We start from the raw sequence: 13,031 nt of genomic DNA on the forward strand, positions 1-13,031 counted from the left end.
TTTAATTTTAGAGAGAGAACAGGGAGGGGGAGAGGGAGACTGAGAGGGAGTCTTAAGCAGACTTCATGCTGGGCATAGAGCCTGATGTGTGACTTGATTACATGATCCCAAGATCACAACCCAAGCAGAAACCAAGAGTCAGATGTCTTACTGACTGCTCTCTCCCACCCCTGGTGCCCCTGCTTAGAGATTTCTTTCTGATAGGAGCAAATCCCCAGCCTGGTGTCAATCAAAAACTTTAAAGATGTCTACTACACATAGCCTTCTGGAACAAGGGACAGCAGACTGACAAAAGCAAATAAAACAAACAGAAAATTATGGGCCATTCCAAGGAAAAAAAAGAAATTGGCAAAACCATTTTGAGGAAACCCAGATATTGAACTTACTGGACAAAGATTTACATCTTTTAATATGCTTAAAGAGTGAAGGGAAACCATAGACAAAAAGCTTAAGAAGACTAGGAGAATTATGTATAAACAAATGGACACTCTTAGTAAACAAATAAAAAATATTTTGTTAAAAAAGGAACCAAATAGAACATGAGAGCTAGAAAGTAAAATAGCTAAAATAAAGAATTCAGTAGAGAGGTTACAGATCAAATTAAGCAGGAAGAAGGCAGAATCCACAAATTTGAAAATAGAACAATTAAACATATCCAGTCTGAGGAGCAGAAAGAAAAGAAATGGAAGTGGTGAACTGAGCAGGGGACTCTCAATCAGACTAACATTTGCATTATGGGAATCCCAGAAGGAGCCCAGAAAGGAGCAGAAAGAGTATTTGAAGAAATAAGAGGAGGTCTTCTTAACTTTGAAGAAAGATTGCATTACACATCCAAGAAGCAGAATGAATTCTAAAAAGGGTTAACATGGGGATGCCTGGGTGGCTCAGTTGGTTAAGCATCTACCTTTGGCTCAGGTCATGATCATAGGGTCCTGGGATTGAATCTCACATCATGCTCCTTGTTCAGCAGGGAGCCTGCTTCTCCTTCTACCTCTGCTCCCCCCTGCTTATTCTCTCTCCAACAAATAAAGGAAATCTTTAAGTAAATAAATAGATAAATAAATAAATAAATAAATAAATAAATAAATAAAAAGGATAAACTCCAAGAGATCCATACCAAGGTGAATTGTAATTAAGTAGCTAAAAGAAAGGACAAGGAGAAAATCTTGAAAGCAGCAGGAGAGAAGCAATCATTCCAGTATAAGGGATGCTCAATAATATTAACAGTTGATTTCTCCCTTGAAACCATGTAGGCAAAAGGCAGTGGGATGAATGGTTATGTCAGCAAGGTGCAGCACAGTAAGCCTTACACATCAATCCTTCACAGAAACAGTGATGTACCAATACCTTGTAAATGCCAACTTTCTGAAAAGAAACTCAGAATCCAGCTAAGAAGTAGGAGTTACGTAGTAAAGCACAAACTGAGAAGCAGTTAACATTTATATAGGTAAGAGGAACAATTTCAATTTATTCACATCAGTCCCTCCGCCAGACAGGCTTTTGTCAGCACCAAGAAGACGGCCTCCATCTGTGATGGGGAGATCTGAGTGTATGCTTAGCCACATAGCCTCTCAGAGTGCCTTCTCTGGAACTGGTTTCCATCTCACCCCATACTTTGTGCTGAATGATTCAAAGAGCTTGGTCCCTGCAACAGCAAGAATCAAAGAAAAGGGGAGGACATTCTTTTATACCCAGCAGTTTGCTTTGCTTTGTTTTGTTTTGTATGACTGAGGAAAAACAGACAACAGATTCTTTTCCTCCAGGAAGGTAGGGAGGAGGCAAAGTGGGCCTTGCTCCTAGCCTTAAAGTGGCTAATATCAAGCACTGCTAACCAGTAAAAGTATCTCCCAGTCAAAATCAGTCAGTGAGGAGTAGGAGAGGTACCTGAATAGACAACAAAACAACTCTTCAAGGAAGGTGAAGAACAAGGAAAATCCAACACAACCGAAGGGATAAAACAAATCTCCAGTAAACCTGACAGAAATGGCTATAATGAGTATAGATCACTCTGAACTCTAGTATAAAAATTAAAAGACAAGGTACTAAAAGAATTATAACTATAGTAGTTTGTTAATAGACACACAATACAAAAAGATCTAAATCAAAGTTAAATTCTTATCAGCTTAAAATAAACTACTGTAACTAAATGGCTTTATGCAAGTGATATGGTAAACACAAATTTAAAAACCTGTAGTAGACGCCCAAAATACAAAGATAAAGGATGAAGACATAACAAATACACAAAGCTGATAAATTCTTATCAGCTTAAAATAAACTACTGTAACTAAATGGCTTTATGTAAGTGATATGGTAAACACAAATTTAAAAACCTGTAGTAGACACCCAAAATACAAAGATAAAGGATGAAGACATAACAATACACAAAGCTACAAAGGAAGACATCAAGAGAGGAAGAAAGGAACTAAAAAACAGCCATAAAATAATTAACAAAAGGAAGATAATAAGTCCTCACTATCAATGACTACTTTACGTGTAAATGGATTAAATTTCCCAATCAAAAGGCATAGAGTGGCTGAATGAATTGGAGGGAAAACAAAATCCAACTTTATTCTGCCTACAAAAAACTCTCTTCAATTTTAAGGACACTCAGAGTGAAGGGCTGGAAAATGAGATTTCATACAAATGGTAAACAAAAAAGACAAGAAGTGGCTATTCTTATATAGACAAAATAGACTTCAAGTAACAAAATGTCACAAGGGACAAAGAAGGTCATTATATGATGACAAGTGGATCAATTCATCAAGAAAGTATAACAAGCATATATATACTTGTTACCCCTAATGAACTGAAGCCCCTAATGTATACAGCAAATATTAACAGATTTGAAATGAGAAATAGACAGCAACACAGTAAGGGTAGGAGAATTCAATACCCTACTTTCAATAATGGATAGGTCATCCAAAAGAAAATAAGTAAAGAAACAGTGTGCTTGAACAACACTACAGACCAGAAGGACTTAACAGATATACAAATATTCTATCCTACAGTAGCAGAATATGCATTCTTCCTAAGCGCACAAAGAAAATTCTCCAGGATAAATAAAATGTTAGGGCACCGAACAAATCTGAACAGATTTAAGAAGACTGAAATCATATCAAGTATCTTTTCTAACCACAATGATGTGAAAGTAGGAATAAGTAACAGGAGAAAAATAGGAAAACTCAAAACTACATGGAAATTAAGCAACACACTCCCAAACAACTAATGGGTCAGATGGAATCAAAAGGTTAAGTTAAAAAATATAGTGAGACAAGTGAAAATGGAAACACAACATAGCAGACCTTACCGGGTGCCAGCAAGCAGTGGCGCTAACGACTAACAGTCCCATGCTGCTCAAGGCCTGCTGGTCTCACCGGGCTAACCTACATGTCTAAAGGGTAAAGCATGCAGATAAGCACCTGAGGTCAGTGGAGAGCAGCCACCAACAGGGACATCACACATAGTCCTCTGTGAGACTCACACTCAGGACCAAAAAGCAGCTTCATCTTTCCATGTGACAGGCAGCATTTTTGTTTTGGCCAAACGTATAAACCAAACTTTCCCTAAGTTATATTTTTCAAATTTTATCTTTGGTCCTTAAGGTCTTCTTCGGACTTTATTTTAATTCTTAGCAAACAGTCCACTGCCTACTAAAATCGCAAAGATAGAACTTTGGAAAATGCCGAGTGATAAATGATAACAGGGTTTCAAAGAGTTTAGTACTTGCGCTACATTTGGGAGAATTACATCCCCTTAGAAAAATACAGATGTAAGACAGCCCTCCTGGCACTCAGTACAGAGGCCCGTCCAAATCCATCCTCTGGGCTCCTTCTCGTTTCCCCATTCCTGGCTCCTGGCTTAGCCCCCAGACACTTGTGAACTCCCTGTTCTGGTTCACAGCCCAGATATTCCCCAGGCCCCCGCCTGCTGGAGTTTTTCCCATTGCACTTAATTTTATCATTTTACATTTCACTTGTTCATTAGCGTTTTCCCCGGTTCCCCTCATCAAAAGGTAAATTCCATGAAGGTGAAGAACAGTACACATCTGACTTGTCACGAAGCCCCAAAGCCCACACGGTACGTAGAACGTCGCGTGTCTTCAACTGATACGTGCAAAATACAAAGCAATCATTTCACATTGGATTATCATAACAGTGTCATGTTCATTTGCACAATTACATATTCACTAGTAATTGATATAAAAGGTTTATGACTTGTTCAGTTTCATCCTCCCCCTATTGTGAGTTCTAAAACCTAAATAAAACAAAAACCAGTTAATATTCATGAAAACGATCTTGAGTCATCAGAGAAGCCAAAGTGATTTCTAAAAATCTAAAACAAAAACCTAAGCATGGCTTAGTATTGGTTCTATCATAGGCTAATTATTTTACATTTCTAAGTATTTGTGTCTTTAAGGTAATTCTGTTTGTTAGATTATTACAGTAGCCTAAACATGTATTCCCCAACCGGTTTGAAGAGATTGAAGGCTCTTATTCACATCTGATTCTGAGATGTTTGCAGGCAGACAGCGGATTCGAGATGAAGTCTGAATGCAGTCTTACAAGTGACTAACGTGTAAGAAAAGTTACGGGAGGGGCTCTCATTACCTTTCCGTATGGTAGGTGTGTCATTGTCTGCAATCAGTTGCAAGCAGTCCTGAATGACTGAAAGGCAAAAATACATCCTTTTAGTTACTTGATGAGGAACAGTAAGAGAGGTAAGAGTGCACAAGGAGCACAGGTGCTCTTCCAGAAGCACGAAACCAAGTCTGCTTCCAACAGAGCCTGCTCTTTGTTCTCAAACTGCTTTATGATGTCCATGCCCAGATTTTTTATTATAACTTTTACTTAAAATATACTATGTTCTTGAAATCCATGGTTTAGAAAAACTCTATGTGCTGTTGGAACACGGCAACTATATCATCCTTAGAGTTCAATCTAACTTGCCTGAAGGTCAAGCGGGGACAGAAGGCTGGTTTAGTAATTATCACATGATCTTCCCGTCCATCATATGTATGAGCCAAACTATCAGACTACGTGAAAGTGATTTTTTTTTGTTTCAGAAAAGCCTAACATGAAGGAGAGCTTGGGTGGCTCAATCGATTAAGCATCTGACTCTTGATTTTGACTCAGATCATGGTCTCAGGTTCATGAGATCGAGGCTCTGCACTGGGCATGGAGTCTGCTTGAGATTCTCCCTCTCTCTCTGTCCCTCCCCACCCCCCCCCCCGGCATCCCAACTCACATAGACTCTCTCTCTCAAAAAACAAACAAACAAACAAACAAATAAAAACAACCAACCAAACAAAAAGCAAAAACAGAAACAAAGAAAAAGTTAACATTAAATAGTAATTCACTGTTACTGCTAATACAATGACTATTCCTGAAAATAAAAACAATTTCTAACATTTACTGAGCAGATATAAATACAAGCGACTTCACAAAAATCTTAAAAATTACATACGGGATACTAAGTCCCAGAAAGTGTAAACAGCTTGTTTTGGGGCCTGTGGTGGAAACTGACGGGGTCAGATAGAGACCCTGCCTGCTTCGCTTTGGAGCCAAAGTCAGGCTTTGGGTAATATCTCTTGGACCAAGAAGAGAAGAAAGAAAGCATCTTTAAAAATAAAATGGGAGATTTCCCTGGAACTGCAGAATCAGTCAAGCTTCTGGGAAGCTTCAATTTGCACCACATATCACGTGTATGATATTCCAGACAGCATTCAAGGACACAGAGAACGCTTCTCTCAAATAAAGACAGAAGCCCCCAGGTGAAAGCAAAATGAGAACCCTGCCTATGGGAAAAGGAAGCAGAGCAGTAAATATCTGTGAAAAATATGAAACAGCCATTTAAGCGTGCCTATTTTTAATTAAGAAAATATTAGTGTAGAGTTTTTCTTACCACAAGTATTTTATTCAGAGTTGAAGTGATCCTTTAAAAACAGGCTTCTCTGTGGTCACATTTTAAGAGTGACACAGAGAATTCCTGCTTCACTTATTAACTGAAAACGTTCTGCATGTTAATACTCACAATACAACACCCCATAGATGTAGCAGTTGTAAGCTACCCCCAAGCTGTACAGGCACACAGGCCTTCAATGAGTACCTGTGCAGGGAGTAATCGCATCAGAAAACCCGCTAAGAAGAATACCCTTGGTATTTCAAAGTGGAAACACAATGTTAAAAGCTGTCATTCTTGGGGCACCTGGGTGACTCAGTCGTTAAGTGTCTGCCTTCGGCTCAGGTCATGATCCCAGTGTCCTGGGATCGAGTCCTGTGTCAGACTCCCCCCTCAGCGGGGAGTCTGCTTCTCTCTCTCTCTCTGCCCCTTCCCCCCCACCAACCCCCACTTGTGTGTGCTCTCTCTCTGTCTCCAATAAATAGAGTCTTAAAAAAAAAAAAAAAAGAAAGCTATGATTCCTTTATAACCCTGAACCTTTTCTAACATATTTTTATGTTATCTCATCATTTCAATTGGAGCAGAACATTCTGGAGACTCTGTAATTCTTTCATTGGTCTGCAAAACGACAGTGGCCATGTCTGTGCCACAGGGAAAGTGTGACTCGTTGGTTCTGTCACTACGGCAGACCGTCTGCCACAAAAAATACGTAAAAGCATCGTTAAGAGGCAGAACGGCCATGAATAAGGACAGCGTGTAAGAAGGGAGAAACCAAACGCCCATAGCAGGGAAGTCTGAAGCACAGGCACAGTGTCTAGGGCAGCCCACCCAGCCCTACTTAAACATGTTCCTATCTTTCTCACAAACACTTCTTAAGGAATCACTACTCACAGGGCACTGTGATAGGTTCTATGAGGACAGATGTTGACAGAAGTCGAGGTCAGATTTCCGAATGTTCCATCTTTCCTGGGCTGTATGTGCACATGCATAGAGAGATTAAATGAGATAAAGCGTGTGGCATAGTTAGTACTATTCTTGGCCCACAATACTTGCGAGATATGTCTTGGCTATTATCATGGGAGCGGTGCTAACATCATTCTCGTTCACAGTATTGAACCCAATAAACTGGGCACATAAAGGAAGAGTACTAGGAGGCCATGAAGACCAAATGAATAAAGACCACCTGATAGAGAGAAACAAGAAAATCTTTAAGACATTACTCCTGATTTCAATGATTCCTTTCTTAAATTCAATGAATTTAGGGGTAAAATCCTTTCCTAAATTCAATGAATTTAGGGGTAAAATCCTTTCCTAAATTCAATGAATTTAGGGGTAGAAAAACTGGATTATAGAGTTTTAGTGGACCAGTGATAAACAGTTTGCCAACACAAGTAGGCAGAGTTTTAAAAATATTTCTAGGGAGCTAAACTGAGAAGCATGTATTTGCCTTATAGAAATTTTTTTTTTTAAAATCAGGAATTTTTAAACTTGAGGGGGCCCATCTGATACATATTGTGCTTTAAGAAGGTCATACACGCGTTCTCGTGTAGAATCAATGGTCACGCAGACAGAATGAAAGCCAAGGTTCAGCTGTTGAGTGGTAGTAACCAATATGTGGATGATCGGGTCCCAGAAGCAGTTCCATAAATATGGCGTCCAAGATAGAGTGTGGGGAAAAGAATTAAAGGTCTGTGACTAACGATTGTGTGTCTGAAGGAGAATTAAAAGCTAATAATGAAAACGAGCTTTCCATTCTGGATAATTCAGAAAGATGGCAGCATTACAGTGGCCTTCAGGCAGTACCGGGGGGGGGGGGGGGTTGTTCTTTGAGGGTTTTGGAAAGAGGTGGATAAAATAACACAGAAATCACAATAGTCAACAGGAGTAAATAAAGATATCTGAATGGAAGGTGTGTGTGTGTGAGTGTGTACGGAGTCCTAAGCACTAACATTGTCACACACCATTTAGAATGTGAGCATCTTTTATGTCTAAAGCAACTGTAAGATATGTAAAATGGTAACCCTCTGCCTTGCCTCATAAACACCAAGAGTAAAAACATGAACAGAACAAAACAAAACCCAGGAAAACAAAATGCCATCTTCATAGGTTATTTCATTTTACAATTGATGAACTATTTTAATTTAAAATTACTAATTTTGTAGTTGAGTCCCCATCTCCACAGGGTATTATTTTTCTTTGGCCATGACTTCTTTGAATTATTAGACTATTTCTCATTATTAATGGTGTCTACGCATAAAGCGCTGGATATCGGTAACTTACCAGAGAAGAAAACTAACTTCATGACATAACATGCAAACATACTTGAAGTCAAGGAAGTTCAAAACCAAGATAGAAATATACCTGAGTGTTTGAAGAAAGATAACCGGGGAGTTGCCCAATTGGCTCTTACACCTTTGACTCCCCTTTGGACACTTCTGTCTGGATATCACAGTGACGATTCGAACTCAACATGACCCAAATCTATTTCTTTATGTTCCTCCCACACACGCGCCTCTCACTCTTCTGTTTTCTCTTAGTGCTTATGGCTATCCTCTGAGCTGCCCAACCGAGACACTTTGGAAACATGCTGATTCCTTCCCTTGCCATCTTGAAACCCAGAAAATAACCCAGTTCTAATGGTTTGAATTTTCAAGTTTTGCTCCGTTTGGATTCTGTCTGTTATTTATCTCATTCAATAATTTTACTGAACACTAAATTTAGGCCACGTGTTTTGCTCCAGATAGAAAAAGAAAAGAAAGAAAAGAAAAGGAGAGAAAAAGAAAGAAAAGAGGAAAAGAGAGGAAAGGAGAGTGAAGGGATAAGGAGAAGGAAAAGGAAAGAATCAGAGGAGACACAATCCCTAGACTCATGGAGCATCCCTATGTCCATGGAGAACAGGTATGAGAGCGTCACAAATACAGAATTGAAGTTTCAAGAGAGATAAGCAAGGTTTCTCAGAATGGGGTGCTTAAACTGAAGTCAGAAGAAAGAAGGGGGTAGGAGCATTCCAGTCGAAACTAATCGTCATGAGTATACGTAAAGGCCGAGGTTGGAGGGGCACCGCTAGTACGACTGAAGGGGGAGAGACAGACAGACAAACAGGGAGGGGATGATAAGCAGGGGCAGGACAAGCACGGCAGGCGGTGCAGATCTCCACCCTCACTGCTCTGGACGACAGCACCTGCCACTGGGCTGGGGCTCTTCTCTTGTCTGACGTTTCCACTCTATCTCTTGCGTTTCTTCCAGATTGGCCTTCCTAAGCCCGAATTTGATCTTGTCCTTCCACCGTTTCTAACTCCTTCAGTGGGTTTCCCTTGTACACAAACCCAAGAACCTTCATGACCCCAGGACCTCAGCACCCCCACCCCTTGCAGAACGGAGCTCCAACTGCGACTGCGTGTCTGCCATTCCCTTGGCTACATACTCCTCACCTTGGCATCTGGTGAAACCCATCCCTCCTTCAGGGCTCAGACCAAATATCCATTCTTTCCCTCATTCTTCCCGCTAAATATTGGATCCCACTACACTATGCGCAAACATCTACTGAAATAACATTTCACTATACATCCTCATTGTTTCTATTACTGTCTCTCTCCCTAGGCTGACACTTGATGTTAAGGAGCACCGTTTACAAATCTGCACGGGGTCTGGCTTATGTCAGACTAGAAAAAAAGAAAGAAAACCCATGCAACAATTTAGTAAAAGGCAAAAAATTTATACTATCTGAAGAGAAACTTCAGATTGTGCAAACATTTAGAACAAAAATAGACATTATAATAATATCCACCTTTTCCAAATGGTTCTTTGAAACCTCATCCTTATATCCAACTTTATAATACACATTATATCAAACTGAATTAATGCTTAGGGAAAATAGGTTTCATAAAAGAGAAACAACCACTGACATCTGGACCATCTAACAAATCCTTGGTTATAATCCCAGGGTTATACAAAAAACATTTTCCATATCAAATAATCCTCAATAATAAAGATTTTGAATTTTTTTTGTAGAATCATAGTACACTATATTATTTTTTGAAGCCAATGGTTGTGTAGTTTTTCTCCAAAATTTCTCACTCTCTATTTCCCAGAAGAAGTTCTAGTGTGGCAGACAGAAAAGAAACAGAATGAGCTGTGAAGAGTGACTTCTCAGCCAGTGTCAGAAGCTGTCACTGCGTAGTCACCTGCGGTAGTCTCCCTGTCTACCCCAAAAGGCCCAGCCATAGGAGGAGGAGGAGGAAACCTGAACGTGTGAAAACACTTCCATCAGTGTTCCTTTGCAAAAATCCAAGCAAAGGAGCAATGTCAAGATGCTGGCCTATATTCTGCCTGAGCCATCCCTGATCCCTTTCCCTGGGATACTGTCTCCCCTTCCCCAAATTGACTCATACTTCAAAACTCAGCTCAGCTCTTATCCATCATGGTGTCCATCATCTGTCAGTCTGTGGTCTGATCTCACATCCTAGGATACCATTGCTTAATGGCCTCCTGTTGGTACTCATGTTAGTAACAGTCTAGGCCTCTTGGGGACCCAACAGTTTTTTTGTCAAATCCGTTATATTACTTGGATGTTAAGACATACCACTCGCACAATGAAAAAAAAAACTGAGACTTAGTAGTCAGTATATAATGGATTCAAATGTTAGTTCTCAAACCAACTTAGCTGTTTAATCATGAGATTAACACTTAACATTAAAATATTTTTTCTTCTCTGTGTAAGAAGAATAAAAATATCTGCTTCATTGCGTTGCTGTGAGAACCAACGGGAGTGGTACTTTACATGTGCTTTGTAAAAGGTAAAGAGCTTATTGATTACAGTGTTATTTTAAAATTTACGTTAATTTTTAAAAATTTCTCCAACTCAGTATTTAGCTTGTGAAGGTAAGGGACCGGTGATGTCTTGGCTTCAATTCTCTCACCTACAATGAAGACAGTAATGCCAACCTAACAGGGGTTACTGAGAAGGTGAATGGTACGCGGTGTCATAGACCCACAGAGCCCAACCCAGAGTTTGTGAGTGCAACACACCCAGTAACTTAGTTTCTCCCTCCCCTTTTCTGTAATTCTGGAGTGCCCACCTCAGACCTTGGCACAGTGGATGTTTCCTCTAGTTTTGAGTGAACCCTGTTTCTTTTCTAAGAAATGAGAATATCTTTTGTTTTCTTTTAAAAATTTAAAAAAGATTTTATTTATTTGAGTGAGAAAAAGAAAGTGTGTGCATGCAAGTGGAGGCAGAGGCAGAAAGAGAGGGAGAGACATTATCTCAAGCAGACTCCGCACTGAACGTGGAGCCTGAGGTGGGACTCGATCTCATGACCCTGAGATCATGATCTGAGCTGAAGCCCAAAGTTAAGTGACAGCCACGGAGGAGCCCCAAGAATCCCTTTTAAAAGAAAATCCAACCACAACAAAAGTGCAGCTGTTCGATACCGTTCTTTTAAATAGGACTTGACTCATAAAAATAATAAACATCGAAACTAATATTATCCTATCCTACAGCATTATTAATGAGAACTTATTCCCCAACATTATGAATTTATTTTTGAAATATCAACCCATATCTTCAATTCTTTTTAAAGTTGAAAGTATAAAGAATTAATGAGCCTTAGAGGAGGAACAGAAAGACTTGCCCCGGCCTCCCTGATGCACACTCTTCCTCTTCCCCACCCTTCATGCTGCCCAAGATACTGTACTTTCCCATGATCTGTGCCATTTTCTGGTATCTAGTAATCTATTCATTAATTGTGTCTACTGACTACTTTCTGTGTCTTTCTACCTCGCTATAACGTAATCTCCAGCGGGCAGGAAACTTTTATCTGTTGTGTTTTCTGATCAACACCCACACCTAGAACAGTGCTTGAGATCTAACAGGCCTGTGGCATGCATGGAAGGTATGAGACATCGCTTCTGGCTGCTTTGATTGACTCACTTCCTGTTCCTTCTATTTCCCAAAACTTTAAACTTGACAAGAACAGGGTTCAGAGATTTGATTATGAGATCACTATTTTATTTTATTACTTTTTTGGAAACTGAACAGAAGCCAGCTCTTGCAACACTGAAAAAGAAGCCACTATTGATGCGGAGTGGGGGGGGATAGCACTCAGGTCAAAGATCATCAAGACAGCAGCCAGCTGTTTCTGTTCTAGGAAGGAACATACCCTTACTGGGGAAGAGGCACCAGTTAACCTGATTCTGGTACAAAGTGGATGATTGAGATCTTTTTTTTTTTTTTTTTTTTTTTTTTTTAAGATTTTATTTACTTATTTGACAGAGAGAGAGAGACAGTGAGAGAGCACACACAAGCAGGGAAAGTGGGAGAGGGAGAAACAGACTTCCAACCAAACAGGGAGCCCGATGGGAGGCTCGATCCCAGGACTCTGGGATCATGACCTGAGCTGAAGGCAGACACTTAATGACTAAGCCACCCAGGTGGCCTGGATGATTGAGTTCTATATTGAATATGCTTTTAAATTTCTTTCTATAGTCTTGTAAGATCCAGCCAACCCAGAAATGTCAATGAAACAAAGACTAGATGTTATAGACCCATCAGACCTCCCATCTTTCCTTGCAAAGGAGATGAACTATGGTTAAAGAAAAAACCCTCAAATATGCAGTTCAGTTACTTGTTAAATACCAGTGTTGGTTTCTTACTTGTGACAAAGTATAGTAATATAAATTAAAGGAGATTCTCAATGGGGGGGTATATGGTAACTCTCTGTAATACTCTTTGTATTATCTGCAACTTTTCTTTTATTCTAAAATACTTCCAAACCAAGAACCATTTATTTAAAAATGGAGAAAAATAACTGAAAGTAGATTGGCCCAAATCTTACAACAGATATTTACAAGATAAAATATGGATAATTTTTCCCTATTCTTGTTTTTACATTTTGTTCATGTTTTCAACACCGTTTTAGTCTTATAACTTGAGATGAGTATGATACACACAATCAATAAAAATACATTCTGTATTTCTATAATCTTTTTTTTAAATTTTATTTATTTTACAGAGATCACAAGTAGGCAAAGAGGCAGGTGGGGTGGGGGTGGGAAGCAGGCTCCCTGCCGAGCAGAGAGCCCGACTCGGGGCTCGATCCCAGGACCCTGAGATTATGACCTGAGCCGAAGGCAGG

At 39.7% G+C, this 13,031-nt stretch overlaps 1 protein-coding gene across 2 annotated transcripts in view; it reads right to left on the minus strand.

The window, feature by feature from the left end:
* TNFSF13B (TNF superfamily member 13b) overlaps nt 1-13,031 on the minus strand; it is a 47,719-nt gene that overhangs the window by 14,604 nt on the left and 20,084 nt on the right. For both annotated transcript variants that reach the window (XM_013053086.2, XM_013053085.2), the window contains exon 5: nt 4,608-4,664. In XM_013053086.2, coding sequence (XP_012908540.2) covers nt 4,608-4,664 — 57 coding nt within the window. The remainder of the gene's footprint in view (nt 1-4,607; nt 4,665-13,031) is intronic.

Source organism: Mustela putorius, unplaced genomic scaffold (assembly GCF_011764305.1).
Source record: "Mustela putorius furo isolate JIRA1106 unplaced genomic scaffold, ASM1176430v1.1 tig00000551_pilon_pilon_pilon, whole genome shotgun sequence".
Taxonomy (NCBI): Eukaryota; Metazoa; Chordata; class Mammalia; order Carnivora; family Mustelidae; genus Mustela; species Mustela putorius.